This window comes from Taudactylus pleione, unplaced genomic scaffold (assembly GCF_031769625.1).
Source record: "Taudactylus pleione unplaced genomic scaffold, aTauple2 ptg000010l, whole genome shotgun sequence".
Classification (NCBI taxonomy): domain Eukaryota; kingdom Metazoa; phylum Chordata; class Amphibia; order Anura; family Myobatrachidae; genus Taudactylus; species Taudactylus pleione.
This window is the reverse complement of record NW_028284413.1, coordinates 10,711,570-10,726,996: the sequence shown is the minus strand read 5'-3', so window position 1 is coordinate 10,726,996 and position 15,427 is coordinate 10,711,570. Positions and strand designations below refer to the sequence as shown.

The window sequence follows — 15,427 nt, the reverse complement described above, 5'->3', positions numbered from 1 at the left end:
GGCCCCTCATTGGCCTTTAAGAAATTACTAGCGGAGTACGATTTGTATGATGCCTGGCGCACCCATCTACCAGATGAGAGGGACTATACCTTTTTTTCTTCAGTCCGTAATAGCTATTCTAGAATAGATCTTGTCCTTTTAGATAAAAGAATCATCCAATCCACTAAAAATCTTAAAATCCTCCCGATCACTTGGTCTGACCATGCGTCTGTTTTATGGATTTGGGATATAGGCCATCATTTTTCTCCCACCCATCCCTGGAGTCTTCCTGAGTACCAATTAAAAGATCCTGAGTCTCTGAAAGCTCTTACTGATTCTCTTATGTTAGATATACAGACTAAGGCCCTGATTCAGACCCACTCGCGAGCGGCTGTCCGCTCGCAAGTGGGTCAATGTTCTGCATTGAGCATGCGCACGACGGAGGGAGCTCCGTCGTGCGCATGCGCCAGACGCGAAGAGCTAAGGACTTTCCTTCGCTCGTTGTGTCTGTTCAAAGGGGGCGTGCTGTCGATGTTGAGTGACAGCACGCCCCCTTTGGTGGGCGTGCCTCCCTGACGGGGGCGTTCCTAAGGGAACGCCTCCCGTCAGAAGCCGGCCCACTGACATCACTAGTGATGTCAGTGGGAGTGATTTTGGCTCTGATGGAGCCAAAATCACTCCGGAGCTTGCGGTTGAAAACCTCAACCGCAGGCTCCGGCTCGCAGTTTCGATGGTCGTGATGGTCACGACCATCGCGGCCATCAAACTGCACGCTCGTATAGGCTGTGGGTGGTGACCCACAGCTATACGAGCGTCCAGGAGGATGCTCCATTTTTATGGAGGGCGGCCCTCATTCAGAGCGTGCGCTCTGCTCAGAGCGTACGGCTCTGAATGAGGGCCTAAGTGTCCTGCTGATATCTCTGTTTTCACACACTGGTGTGCCTTAAAAGCGGTCCTTCGTGGTACTTCCATTCAAAAGGGAGCTCAACTTAAGGCTCGCTCTTGTGGATTACAGATTGGTTTGGAATCTACCCTGCAGTCTGTGGAGTCCCAGAATCAGCTCCGCCCTACTAGAGTATTACACAAACAACTTCAAGAGGTGTGATCACAGCTCCAAAACTTTTTTTTTTTTGTCATGCATGCAAGTGGCTTTTACCCGTCTCCGCCATAAATTTTTTTACGGCCGGTAATAAAGCTCCTCGTCTTCTGGCACGTTAGCTTCGTGGGCATCAGGCTCGCAATAGAATTTAATGTCTCCTAACCCCCTCTGATTCGAAATGTCTTAATCCCCTTGATATTGTTAATCTATTTTCGGACAATTATGCAAAATTATATAATTTACGTGATGATCCCTCAATTCCCCAACCCTCGGCTAATGTTATCTCCTCCTTTTTAGATTATTTTTCTTTTCCCTCTCGATGTGGATGGCCTGGCATCCCTGAATGCCCCCTGGTCTTTGGAGGAAATTCAGGAAGTAATTCAGAAATTGCCCAAGGGCAAGGCCCCCGGTCATGACTGTTTTTCAAACTTTTTATTCTGTATTTACTGAGGCCCTTGCCCCGATTCTTCTAAATTTGTTTACAGAAGCTTCTGATATTGGTTCCTTTCTACCCGAAATGGTAGAAGCACAAATTGTCACCATTCCGAAACCTGGTAAAGACCCCTCCGAGTGTAAATACTATAGACCTATTGCGCTTCTTAACACAGAAATGATAATTTTTGCTAAGTTGATAGCTAACCGTTTGAATCCATTACTCCCACAATTGATATACCCTGACCAGGTGGGTTTTGTTCATGGACGTCAGGCTCCCGATAATACCCCTAGGGTTTTAGATCTGGTTGAATGGGTGTTGTTCAATAAATTACCATTCCTCCTCCTTTCTCTTGACGCTGAAAAGGCGTTCAACCGGCTCCACTGGGACTACATGCTCCAGGTATTGTACAAATATGGATTCCAGGGTGACATTCTCCAGTCCATTAATGCCCTTTATTTTCCGGCCCTTCTGCTCGCGTTTTTAGTAATAGGTTTCTTTCCTTACATTTGCTCAATCTCCAACGGCACCAGACAGGGGTGTCCCCTTCCCCATTAATATGTGTTGGCCATAGAACCCCTTGCCCAAAAAATCCGTCAATCATCTGAGTTCCCAGGGCTCTCCATTTGACACCTCTTACAAATTGTCTGTTCGCAGATGTTCTGTTTGTAACTGATCCGGAGAGCTTGTTGCTACCTCTCCACACTATTTTAGACCGCTACAGCGTAGCTTCTTATTATAAACGAAATGTTATGAAAACTGAAGTTTTACCCATTAATATTCCACCTTTGTTTTTATGTTCCTTAAAGAGCCGCTTTCCTTTTATTGGAAGAATTCTTCCCTATCCTGGTTGGGCCATATAGCAGCGTTCAAAATGATGATGCTACCAAAATTGCTGTATTTATTTTGTGCTATTCCGTATGCTATCCCATGTAAATTACTGCATCAGATGCGCCGTTTGATGATTTCTTATGTGTGGAGTGGTAAAGCCCTTAGAATGGCTTATAATCGTATGGTTCGTTCTAAACCCCAAGGGGCTTCAACCTCCCTGATCTGACCAGATATCATGAGGCAGCCCTCCTCTCTCAAATATGCGATTGGTTTCTTCCCCTTCTGTCAAACCTTGGGTAAACCTAGAACACGCTCTCCTCTGGCGATTCCCCTTCCTGACCTTATGTGGATGCCCCAATGACTTCGACCACGACTTCCCCTAAAGCAATCCTTGATACCTTTAAAAGTTTGGGATCTTAACCTCCTGGCTCATTTTGATTTTACCCTGCCCACTAGAACCATTTCCCTTCAGGTATTGGACAAAGTATAGCCCAGCCTTAATATGTCCTACTGGATGAGTCTGGGTATTGAGTCCCTAGCAGACGTTTTTTTCTTCGTCCACTATTTTATCATATATAGACCTCTACCCTAAGTATCCATTAGGACCCTCAGTCTGGTTTTACTACCACCGACTTACACATTGGTATGCCCTGATGAATACAGGTCCCACGGTATTCCAAATCCCGCCAAATCAACTTCTGGGTAAACTCACTAAACCCTCCTCTCGTGGGCCTATATCTTACTGGTATTCCCTATTGTCTCCTACAGCTCTGACAGTTAAATCCCCTGCCCAACTCCAGTGGGAAACGGATCTTCAACGTACCTTCACCATCTCACAATGGGAGCCAATTCATCTTTCTTCCTTCTCACTATCTAAATGTACTAACCATATTGAAATGTTTGTAAAACTTCTAAATAGATAATGTCCCTCTAGGTTGCATAAAATTTGGGCCACAGTCTCAAAGTTCTGTTGGCGCCTCTGCCACTCTGAAGGTTCTATCTTTCATGTCTCCTGGGATTGCCGTTTATTTATGCCCCTTCTGGGAAGAAGTATTTACTCTCATCAATGATGTTCTAGGTCTCACTCTAACTTTGGACCCCTCCCTCGCTCTTCTCCACTGGTATCCAGCCTCCGTCCCTAAATCTGACCGCTATGTTCTCGGTCATATTCTGATTTCTGCTAAAGCCACTATAGCTCAGCACTGGAAATCCCATTCCCCTACCCCATTTGCCAAAGTTATAACGAAAACACAATTCCATTTTGAAATGGAGACGAGAGGGGTCGATTATTCTATGGCCATTTCATCCCCCACTGTGAAATGGCACCTCTGGCACCTATATATTACAGATGGAAGAGATGCACCCCTATCCCTGCCTTCTCCAAATCCTCGGAGTCCTTCTCCTTTCGGTTTGAACGAGTTTCCACAGGCGAACCAAAATACTTAGCTTATTATCTATTTCTGTATTTACGGTTTTAAATTTTTGTTTAATGTCTATGGATGTACTGTCACCCCCTTCCCCCTTATACATAAAATAAATGTTTTCCCTTTCTTTTTTCTGTATCCCCATTAATATTTTGCAATATATTCAATAAAAATTTATTGATAAAAAAAACAAAATGATATTCCCGCACCAGTTTGACCACTTATTTTCTATTATTGATCCACTAATTCAAGACGCCGCGTGTGGGTGGGGCTATGATGCGGTGAGCGCGATTGGCTCGTCGCGTCTGCCTCCTATTGGCTGCTGGACTGCGAGCCGTGTTTGGCACGCGGCCAGTGCCAAACAACCACCGCTACTTGGCTTCCGGGCAGCGAGCTCCGCTTAGCTTGCGCCCGGAGCCAAGCTTCTCCCGCCGCCACTAGTAGAAGGGACCAGGCGTTCCCTTCACCAGGTACCCACCGCAGTGGCTTACCCGGCGCGGGGAACAAACACACTGTCCCAGCGCCAGGCACGGATGCAAATATTTCGCTGCTATCATTACTATACATTTTAGGAATAACAAATAATAAAAGTTATGTTTTAAATGGAATAATCAATCCATAGAATAAAATATTGTGCGCAGTGATCGCGGTGAGTGACAAAATAAGTGGGACCCTCCACTTTAAAAAAAAAAAAAATGGGGTTCTTCCTGACAGTTTCTGGGTCCCATCATAATTTATGCTTTAGAGCTCCTTATATAACTCTCAGACCTCCCCTAACCTCTTACAAATGATGCCACACAGCCATGCCCGGCCTTTACACATTATGACGCACATTAATGCCTTTTACACATTATGCCACGCAGTAATGCCCAGTCTTTACACATTTTGCCACACAGCTATGCCCGATCTTTAAACATTAGACCGCACATTAATGCCACGCAGTAATGCCCCTTACAAATGATGCCACACAGCCATCCCCGGCCTTTACATATTATGCTGCACATTAATGCCCTTTAGTCCCCCTATGCATTGCCACTAGCAGTAGTTCGCCTATGCATTGCCCCCAGTAATCCCCCTATGAATTGCCCCAGTAGTCATCCCCCTTCTGCAGTGCCCCCGTAGTCATCCCCCCTCTGCAGTGCCCCCGTAGTCATCCCCCCTCTGCAGTGCCCCCGTAGTCATCCCCCCTCTGCAGTGCCCCCGTAGTCATCCCCCCTCTGCAGTGCCCCCGTAGTCATCCCCCCTCTGCAGTGCCCCCGTAGTCCTCCCCCCTCTGCAGTGCCCCCGTAGTCCTCCCCCCTCTGCAGTGCCCCCCGTAGTCCTCCCCCCTCTGCAGTGCCCCCCGTAGTCCTCCCCCCTCTGCAGTGCCCCCAGTAGTCGTCCCCCCTCTGCAGTGCCCCCAGTAGTCGTCCCCCCTCTGCAGTGCCCCCAGTAGTCCCCCCTCTGCAGTGCCCCCAGTAGTCGTCCCCCCTCTGCAGTGCCCCCAGTAGTCGTCCCCCCTCTGCAGTGCCCCCAGTAGTCGTCCCCCCTCTGCAGTGCCCCCAGTAGTCGTCCCCCCTCTGCAGTGCCCCCAGTAGTCGTCCCCCCTCTGCAGTGCCCCCAGTAGTCGTCCCCCCTCTGCAGTGCCCCTAGTAGTCGTCCCCCCTCTGCAGTGCCCCCAGTAGTCGTCCCCCCTCTGCAGTGCCCCCAGTAGTCGTCCCCCCTCTGCAGTGCCCCCAGTAGTCGTCCCCCCTCTGCAGTGCCCCCAGTAGTCGTCCCCCCTCTGCAGTGCCCCCAGTAGTCGTCCCGCCTCTGCAGTGCCCCCAGTAGTCGTCCCGCCTCTGCAGTGCCCCACCTTTTTAACCTTTAGTGACCTGGGCCTAATGCCCAGGTCACTCACCTATTTGTGGGGCAAATACCTTCATTTGGGCCTAATGCTCCCTATGTAGCCTGGGGCTTGTGCCCACCTATAAACCAACAGGCCTATTGCCTGAATTTATGCTACGGGCCTAGTGCCCGACAACCCTGGTGGCCTAGGGAGGGGTAAATAATGGTGGCCCAAGGCCGCCTACCCGCATGGTGGTAGAGGCTGCGGGGGGGATCTTCGATAGCTCTTTTTCTTCCCACCCCCGCAGTCCTCTTCGGTCCTCAGCTTCATACTTCTGCCGCTGACCTGTCCTGGCCAGCGGCGCCGCCTCTTCCTTACTTCCCTCTTGATCACGCCGTCTTCTGGCCTCTTGCGTGGCCACCGGAACTGTTGCCTATGGACTTCGAAGGAAGAGTTAACAAAAGTAAGTTTTACCATAAAACTCATTTTCTTCTTCAGGGTCCATAGGGAGCCACAGGGTTACCATGGGGATGTCAGATTGCAGTATTCAAGGGCGGTGTCGCTCTTGAGCTGACAGGAGTATCCGGTGCCCAAATAATGCATCCTGAGAGGAGAATGTATCAAAGGCTTAGAACCTCAGAAAGGTGTGGACAGAAGACCACGTGGCCACCTTACAAAAGCTGTTCAGCTAAGGTGCCACAGCGAGCTGCCCACGAAGGTCCCACAGAGTGAGTGACATGAGCAGTAACTGTAGCTGTCACAGGGAGACCTGTCTGCAAGTAAGACTGTGAGATAGCCGTGCAAATCCTTCAGGCTAGGGTCTGTTTTTTAGCTGGCCAGCCCTTCTTGTGGAATCCATAGAGGACAAATAGAAAATCTGTTTTCCTAAAAGAACAGTGTTGGATGTAAACAAATTTTACTTGTTCTGGTTTGAGAGTGTGCAGCTTTATCTGCTGCCCTTCTGGACACTATCCATTTTTGTCAGAAGCCAGTACACCTTTTTTGTGGACCTTGAGGAATCCCAAGCAACAAACTTGTATACATAGATTATGATCAGCGCATTTCAGCATATTGGAGTGTAGACCCCTGCAGTAATAAATGTTGGTACAATCTTCCCCTGGAGTGTCACACTGACCATTATCTTCAGTTTCTGAGTACCGGAGTTATTGAACTGAGAGCATTCAGGTGCACCCTGCATATACAGTACTGACTTGTACTACCATACATTTCTAGGTGTTGCTCCATTCCATTGTCTGTAGTTCTAAATCGTTTCAAACGTAAATTCCAGTTGACTGTATATATGAATTGTAGATCATTGTTGCTTTGATGAAACTAGCATATTACTTTAAAAGGCATCTTTCTATTCAAAGCATGTTTTTTGGAAATACTTTAGCGCTGCTTATGTGAGCCTTAAGGTTACTGTGTAATGTTATTTTTATCTATTAAAAAGATTATGCAGGAGAGACTGTTTTTCCCAAATTGGGCTGTAACCTGATAGAGATGAGTTATGGTGATTGTATGACTACAAAGGTAGTTTAGACCATTTGGCAGAAAAGTCAGAATGTTACTAAGTGTCTGGCTCTGTAGTGGAACATGTTAATACATTTGAGGAGCTTTGTTTAAATTAGGTGTAGCCGCATTGGAAGTAATTTTTGGCTACTTTTAATGAATGTAATAGTGTTAGGACATAGCCTCATTGTCTCAAATACAGTGCTTTTGCACAAAATGTTACAAACCACTATTAAAAGTGTGCACTCAACTTTGCGTCTGGTATTTTTCTATTTAAAATCTCTTGGTTTGCTGGTTGAGATCCATCGTGCCACTCAAAATGTGTGTGTGTATTATATATATATATATATATATATATATATATATATATGAGAGAGAGATATCTATATATCTATCTAGCTATATATATATATATATATATACATATATATATATATATATATATATATATATCTCTATCTCTTATATATAAAATTCATTGGTCTGTTTGTCTGCCCAGTTAAGCATTCGGACACCCCTGCACCGTTGAAACCAATGAGAGGTGATGCAGTTGGATCCTGCCCAGGTTTTAGAGTACTTAGGGTCCCGGTCAGAGATCCTGTTGGTGTATAGTGGGGGGACGCCGGGCAGAACTTTGAGCCGGGGAGCCTGTTCTGGGCTTTCCGCTGGATGGATTTGGATGACATCACATAATAGAACCTAATAATTTTGAAGATTTAAACCCAGGCAACTTCAGCTAGTGTGTGTGTATAATATATGTACTTGTGTGTGTATGTATGTGTATGTGTGTGTGTATGTATATATATATATATATATATATATATATATATATATATATATATATATATATATATATATATATGTGTGTGTGTGTGTGTATATATACATATACACACACACACACCGGGTACTCCGGTCATCCCACATCAGCCAGCCCCCCTGGCGTCCTCTCCAAGCCACCAGCACTTCCTGAACTGATTCACAGCGTCTCCATCATAAGCCAAGCCCAAACCTGTTTCATCCCAAAGGACTTCCTCAGTGGGTGTGTCTATGCCCAGCCAGTACTTATATAGCCCTTTGGATGATTAGCAAAGCATGTTAATCAGTCTAGGTTACATGAGTAATCCGCATACATATGTAATTGCAGACGCAAGAGGGGCAATATTTAATATTCTAATGGTTCTTAATTCCAAATTCCAGGTGCCATTTTTAAGAAGATTGCCTATATAGTGTATTTCACTCTAGGTCTGGCGTGTTGCAGGGAGCTGGACCATTGTGAGGGCACTCACCCTTTCATGACTCTTAAGGGCATGCCTGGCATGGACATGCAGGACTCTCCCATCTGTGAATAGATGCCTATGTATATCTATATATGTGTGTATAGATAGATATAGATGAGTAAAATGTATATGGAAAGATGTAAACTTAATATTTTTATTTATATGGTGCCACAAGTACGCAGTGCCTTTAGAATATACATAAACAAAAAACAATTAAAAGTGAAAATACTTGCAGTACTGAACAAAACATTGCAGAATATGGGATGCAAGATATATAAACATTGTTGCACATGGAGTCATAATACCCACAACAGCATCGCTGCCTGAACCCAAAGGTTGGATGCCATTGTTGTCAGATGGGATGAGATGATGGTATATATGAGGGAGTGAAAAGCACTTGAGAGAAGGAGGCATTTGCTTGTGGCAAGGATCGAGAGACACATGCAAGTGATTGTCTCACATCTGATTCCAAAGAATATAATTTGGGTCTTTCATAGAGGTGAAAGCAATATCTACTAGTACAAATCACATTGTTCTTAATATGGTAGTATGTTGAACAAATTTTAAATTTTTTTTTAACCCTGTGCTTTCTTCTTTCTCTGTTTTTGTTTTAACATAGAAACTAAAGATACACCAGAGAAAGATGGGCAGAGGAAAGTGTTTGCTGCTCAAACTGACCCCAGCGCTCTGTCAGACGATGGTTTCCAGAAGACTGCAAAGGTAGAATGTGCAGAATTATATAGGGTACATGCATCAAACAAATAGACATTTTCTTTTTCCTTTTATAGGGGACAGGGGCTTTACTTTTGGTATAGTTTGGTGGGATGGAGCCTAGGCACTATACAATTCATGAAATTCCTCGGCCCAGGTTCTCCCCACCCCCCCTCCTCCCCATACTCCACACCCAGCTACAGGCACCTCAGTTTAGTTTCGGTGCCTGCAGTAGCGGCACACGCTGACAGCTATGCAGGACCGCTTTATTTTTTTTAACTTTACAGAGTAAGCAGCGCAGGCATCCTTAAGGACGCCCGCGCTGCTGCTCCATCACCTCAGCGAAGGCGGCCGCAGCACTGGCGAGTGGGCTAGTGTCCTCGACCGGAGCTCCTGTCACGGGAGGGAGCTGGAAGGCGCAGCAGGGGGGGGAAAGGTAAGAGTGGCTTCTCACAGCCGGTCTTGGAGTTACCGTCCGTGCTGGCAGTGAGGACACAGGTTCTTTCTGCATTTCCACTAGACCACCAGGGCAGCTGGGCAACGGGGTTCCACGGTGTGGGTGACCATATTGCCTTGGGGTAGATGCAAGAAGTGAGAGGTAGGCTCTCGCCGTTGGCTCCTTCCCTACCCCTGGGTGCTATCCCTTAAGAGGCTTTCCATTCCAGGGTGTCTCCCTCTTTCTCTCCCCTCCTTCAGGGATGCTGGGCAGCCATTTTCAGTGTCCGCTAGTGCAGTTAGTCTCCAAAGAGTGCAGGTTCCTGATCTCCCAGTGTTCCTTGCCCCCAGCGGTCCAGTCTTACTATACAGCTCCTTCCTCCCTTATTTGGTGCTGGTTTGTTGAGCACTTATTGTCTTTTGCTTAAAAATTGCATTGAATTTTCTGTGTGCCTATATTGTGCTCTTTGTATAGTCTCAAGTCTCGTAGCTCCACTTATTTTTCTATTTGTGGTGCATTTACATACATTGCTCAACCCCTTATTGGCACATTACTGTTTATTACTCTGTGCGGACTTCTTTGGAATTCTATACTATGTCTTCCAGGGGAAACGCTCCCAGGGGAGGGGGCTGCTTCTTTGCTGCATAATTGTAGGATTTGTGCTGCTGTTTTCTTCACAAGTTCCAGACCGTAATGGTCTCTTGTTTTCGCTGTTTTACAAACTCACAGCAGGAGGCTCCTTCTTCTTCACCTGTTAGTTAGGAGCCTGCTTGGGTTTCCTCGTTATCCCAGGTAATACTGCAGGTGGTGGATAGGCTCTCATCTCCTGGGTCCACTCCTTCAGTTATTGTCCCTCCAGGCGCGGTCCATTTATTCAGTGTGATGCTGTCCCCTTTGTTGCCCCTGCTAGAGTGCTTCCTTGGATGCAGTCCTTTACGCACTTAATGCTGAGTTTAGCACATGTCTTTCAAACAAATGCTGAACAGGGACCGAACTTCTAAGCGTAAGCCTTCTAGAAGGGAGAACTCTAAGGTTTCTTCTGACCGTGAGGAAACAGTCTATAGCCTCTGACTTTGAATCCTCTTCTATCCCGGAGGATTCTCAACCCCAAGTGGATGTAGTTTCTTTGATTAAAGTGGTTAAGTAGGTACTTCTAATTAAGGACGCTGAGCTGACCCCTCTGTTCAATGCTCCAGTATTTAAGCGTCAAAAGAAGGTAGTTTCAGAGTTCCCTTACTCTGTGCAGCTTGAGGACCTTTTTTGCGGAGACATGGTCCCACCCTAATAAGTGCTTTCAGGTTTCCAAGGGCATGTCTTCCTTTTATCCGCTGTCGATCGGGCCATATGGGAGTCTACTCCTCCAGTTGATGCGCACGTTGCCCGCCTGATCAAAAATAGTACTCTTCCTAATACGGCATCCCTTAAGGAACAAACTGGAAACTTTTCTCAAATGTATTTAATCCAATGCAGGTGTGGTAGCTCATCTGGCTCTGGATTCTGCTTGGGTTGTTGAGGCCATCAGTCGATGGGCGGATGCCCTCGAGGATGGTCTCACTTCAGATACTCACAGGAATGAGCTTTTGTCTCTCGTGGAGCATATCCGAGAGTCATTTTCGTATCTGGGGGAGGCAGCTATAGACACAGGTATTCTAACTTTTAAGGTATTGGCATCTTCCATATCGGCTAGAAGAGCCCTCTGGCTTTGTTCCTGGCGCGCTGATGCTGACTCTAAGAAAGCCCTGGAAGCGCTTCCCTTTTCAGGGGATATTCTCTTTGGTCCAGAATTGGACAAAATAGTGGCTACGGTAGCAGCATCTGAGACAGCTTGTCTCCCTTCTGGGGCAGCCCGTAGGGCGCGATCTTCTAATTTTCGGTCCTTTCGCCCACAGGGTAAAGCCAAGGACCTGTCGTTCTCTAGGTCCCAAGGACTCTCCGCTAAAAGTTGTAAACCAGCATGTAAGCAGCTCTGGTTTACCTTGTGCCCGGCTGATTAGCCAGCTGACAAGCCTGCTGCATGATGGGGTGGTCCTACACCTTGGGGACACCAGCATGAAAGGGCCGGCTTATACCTTTTTCTGAAATTTGATGGCAACAGTGACGGACGCATGGGTGAGGGGTAGTTTCCTAGTTAAACGCGTTGTTTCATGAGCATCTCCCGGCTCAGTTTTTTTCCTAGGTCTGTCTTTTTGATCAAGAAAAAACAGGAGCTTTGAGGGAGTTTCTATGCCAGCCTCTTCCTGGTAAGGAAACCGAACGGTTCCTTCTGGCCAATTCTCAACCTAAAGTCACTCAACATGTACTTGAGAATTCCCAAGTTCTGCATGGAATCGCTTTACTCCATCATACTGGCAATGGAGCTGGGGGACTTCATGGCCTCCTTGGATATCCAGGATGCTTATTTGCATGTTCCCATCTGTCTCCTTCACCAGCGGTTCCTCAAATTTGCGGTTTGGACTGTCCACGGCTCCTCGTGTCTTTACAAAGATAATGGCGGTCATGTAGGCTCATCTTCGGAGCAGGGGAATCCGAATATTTCTGCACTTGGACAACTTACTTCTAGCCCAATCTCTGGAGCTCCTCAGGGATCACATTCTGGTCATGGTGGATCTTCAGGCCCACGATGGATCATCAATTAGTCAAAATCTTTTCTGACTCATCTCAAGAGATGGTGCTTTTGGGTCCCTGCTGAACTCCGGAGTTCAAATGGTGTTTCTTCCGTTAGACAAAGTTTGAGACTAAAGGTGCATACACACGTAAAGATTTTCTGTCCAACCATCCAACTAGTTGATTGGTTGGAATGAAAATCTGGTAAGGTATGAAAGCAAATGACAATAAGCAATTTGCTCCCTAATGCCGTAAAATGGACAAAAACTGTTTGAACAAATTGTTTAGATCAAACATTTAACAAACTTGTCTGACGACCATTTTCATCTAAAATGAAAACTGTTATCTGTGCTTGTGAAAAGAAAAAGAGAAAAAAGCATCCCGTTTACTAATAAAGATATATAAATTGTCAGACAGGCGCTGAGTGAAAATAAAATAAAAAATGAATAATGAAAAAAGGGAGAAAATTGGTTAAGAAAGCAATCTACTGGAGCAAGGACCAGACGTGGTCTAGCGGTAAGTGAGGGACAGTTAGGGTTAGCTTAGCAGTGTGCTCAAGTATACCCGCGGCAACAAGGGCTATTTCTACCAGCCCCGCTTCTACCACCATTTCTACAAAAGAGCTTAAACATTTAATTTGTATATAATTTAATGCTTTCTTATCCAATTTTCTCCCATTTTTCATTTTTTATTTTATTTTTACCCATCGCCTATCTGACACAATTTATAGACCATTTTCATCTGTTTTCTGGCATTTAGGAGCAAATTGCTGATCATCATTTACTCCCATACGTTACCAGATTTTCATTCCAACCAATCAACTACTGTAGTTGGATGGTTGGACAGAAAATCTTTACGTGTGTACCCAGCCTGAATTTGATTTTAATCACCGAATGTCAATACACTCCTGCATGCTGATGCTGGGTTTATGGTATCCACCTTCGACATGGTGGAGTATGCTCAGATTCATTCCGGGCCCCTCCAGTTATAGATTCTAGCCCGATTGAACAGATCCCATCTGCAGCTCAAGTCTCAGACGATTGTTCTCTCTCAGGAAGTGCATCATTCCCTCTTGTGGTGGTTTCAAGAGTCTCATCTGATCAGGGGGCACCCCTTCTGGATTCAGGACTGGGTCCTTTTCACAACCGACTTCAAGGGTGGTAGGCGGTAACCTGTCATTAGACTTTTCAGGGCCAGAGGTCAGCTCAGGAGAGCTAGCTACCGATCAACGTTCTAGAGCACCAAGCAGTTTCCAGAGCTCTGTCTAGCTCTGCCTCTCTTCCAGTGTCATTTGTCCAGGTACAGTCAGACAACGCAATGGCGGTTGCCTACATAAACCATCAGGGCGGCACTCGCAGTCGGGGCACCATAAGGGAGGTCAGTCGCATTCTCCTTTGGGCGGAGAAACCTCTTCCGTCTCTGCAGTCTACATTCCCGGAGTGCAAAATTGGGAAGCGGACTTCTTAAGCCGCCCAGAACGTTCATTCGGGCAAGTGGGCCCTACTTCCAGATGTATTTCAACTCCTGGTTCGTCGCTGGGTCCTGCTGGACATTTACATGATGGTGTCTCATCACAATTGATAGGTTCCAAGGTACTGCTCACGCACCATAGATCTAAAGGCCTTTCTGGTGGATGCCTTGGCGGTTCGGTGGATCTTCCTGTTCTTGTACATCTTCCCTCCAATCTCTCTGATTCCGCGGGTACTCTGCAAGTTGAAGTTGGAAGGTGGCACGATGATCCTAGTGGCTCCTGATTGGCCGCGAAGGGCGTGGTACACGGATCTTCTGGGTCTCTCCATCAACGCTCCTCTGCATCTTTCACTGTGGCCAGATCTTTTGTTTCAGGACCCGTGCTTCCATCCAGATCTAGCCCGTCTTGCTTTGACGAGGTGGCTCTTGAGACATCTGTCTTAAGAGCTAAGGGGTTTTCCAGGTAAGTCATTGGTACAATACTCCATGCCCGTAAACCCTCTTCTGCCAGAATTTACCATCGTATTTGGAGGACTTACTTTGACTGGTGTTCGGCTAGGTATCTTAACCCTCGGTCATTCAGTCTCTCTCGCGTTTTCTTTTTTGCAGGTGGAGCTAGATTTGGGCCTTTGCCTTGCTTCACTGAAGGGGCAGGTTTCGGCCCTATCTGTTCTCTTTCAGAGACAGATTGCGCTGTTACCTGATGTGCGGACTTTCCTACAGGGTGTCCTTTCACATACAGCCTCCATTTGTACAACCGGTGGCTCCTTGGGATTTGTATTTGGTTCTTAGACAGTCTTCCTTCTTGCCATAGCTTCTGCCCAGTGGGTGTCAGACTTGTCCTGTTGGTCCCTGTTTCTGATCTCTCAACAGGACAGGGCTGTTCTTCGTACGTGATTAGGCTACCTTGCTATGGTTATTTCCAGGTTCCACATTAATCAAGAGATTGTGGTTCCTTCTTTCCAGGTTGCAGATTCTACTCTGGAGGAGGCCTCCTTGGATGTCGTGCGGGTCCTCCGGATTTCTGTAAATGGGACACAAGACTTTGCTAGGTCAGATGCTCTTTGTCCTGTTAGTCTTTCACAAACTGGGCTGGCCAGCTACTAAGCAGTCGCTGACCAGATGGATCAGTTTCACAATTCGCCACGCTTATGCAGCGGCGGACATTTCTGCATTGTCCATGGTGAGGGCTCATTCTACCCGGTCCTCCTTCCCGATGTTCGTGGTCAGTGTGACGTGGTGCCTCTGTGGAGCAGCTGTGTAAAGCGGCTACGTGGTCCTCTGCCCAAACGTTTCTAAAGTTCTATTCCAAATTCCTACTACCTTCGCCTCCCCTGACATGGCTTTTGGGCGAAGAGTTCTTAGCGCAGCCCAGGACCATCCCCTCCCTTAGGGTATTAGCTTTGGGAAGTCCCATTGTAAAGTCTGTGTCCCCTATGGAGGAAAAGGGGATTTTTGTGTTTACCTGTTTAATAATTTTCTTTAATTCCATAGGGGACACAGGGCGTCCACCCTGACGCACCTGGTTTATGGGGCTTTGCTCTGCTTCTGGCTCTTCTGTACACATCTGTTGTGTGTTTGGACCTGACCGTGTACTGGTCTTCCTTCTCCTCCTTCTCACTCCTTGTTTTAGGCTTTTTAAGTTAACTGAGGGATTGGGGGCAGGGTATAGAGGGAGAGGGAACCTGGACTGAGGAATTACATGTATTAACTGTGTGGTGCCCAGGCTCCATCCCACCAACTTATACCCAGAGTAAAGCCTGTGTCCCCTATGAAATGAAAGAAAAGGATTTTTTTTTAAATTTAACAAAATAGCAAAATGATGTGCTGCAATGCTACTCATC

General features: G+C 46.5%; 1 protein-coding gene across 2 annotated transcripts in view; it reads left to right on the top strand.

The window, feature by feature from the left end:
* DIS3L2 (DIS3 like 3'-5' exoribonuclease 2) overlaps window positions 1-15,427 on the top strand; it is a 393,579-nt gene that overhangs the window by 136,594 nt on the left and 241,558 nt on the right. For both annotated transcript variants that reach the window (XM_088467467.1, XM_088467468.1), the window contains one exon: window positions 8,982-9,082. In XM_088467467.1, coding sequence (XP_088323593.1) covers window positions 8,982-9,082 — 101 coding nt within the window. The remainder of the gene's footprint in view (window positions 1-8,981; window positions 9,083-15,427) is intronic.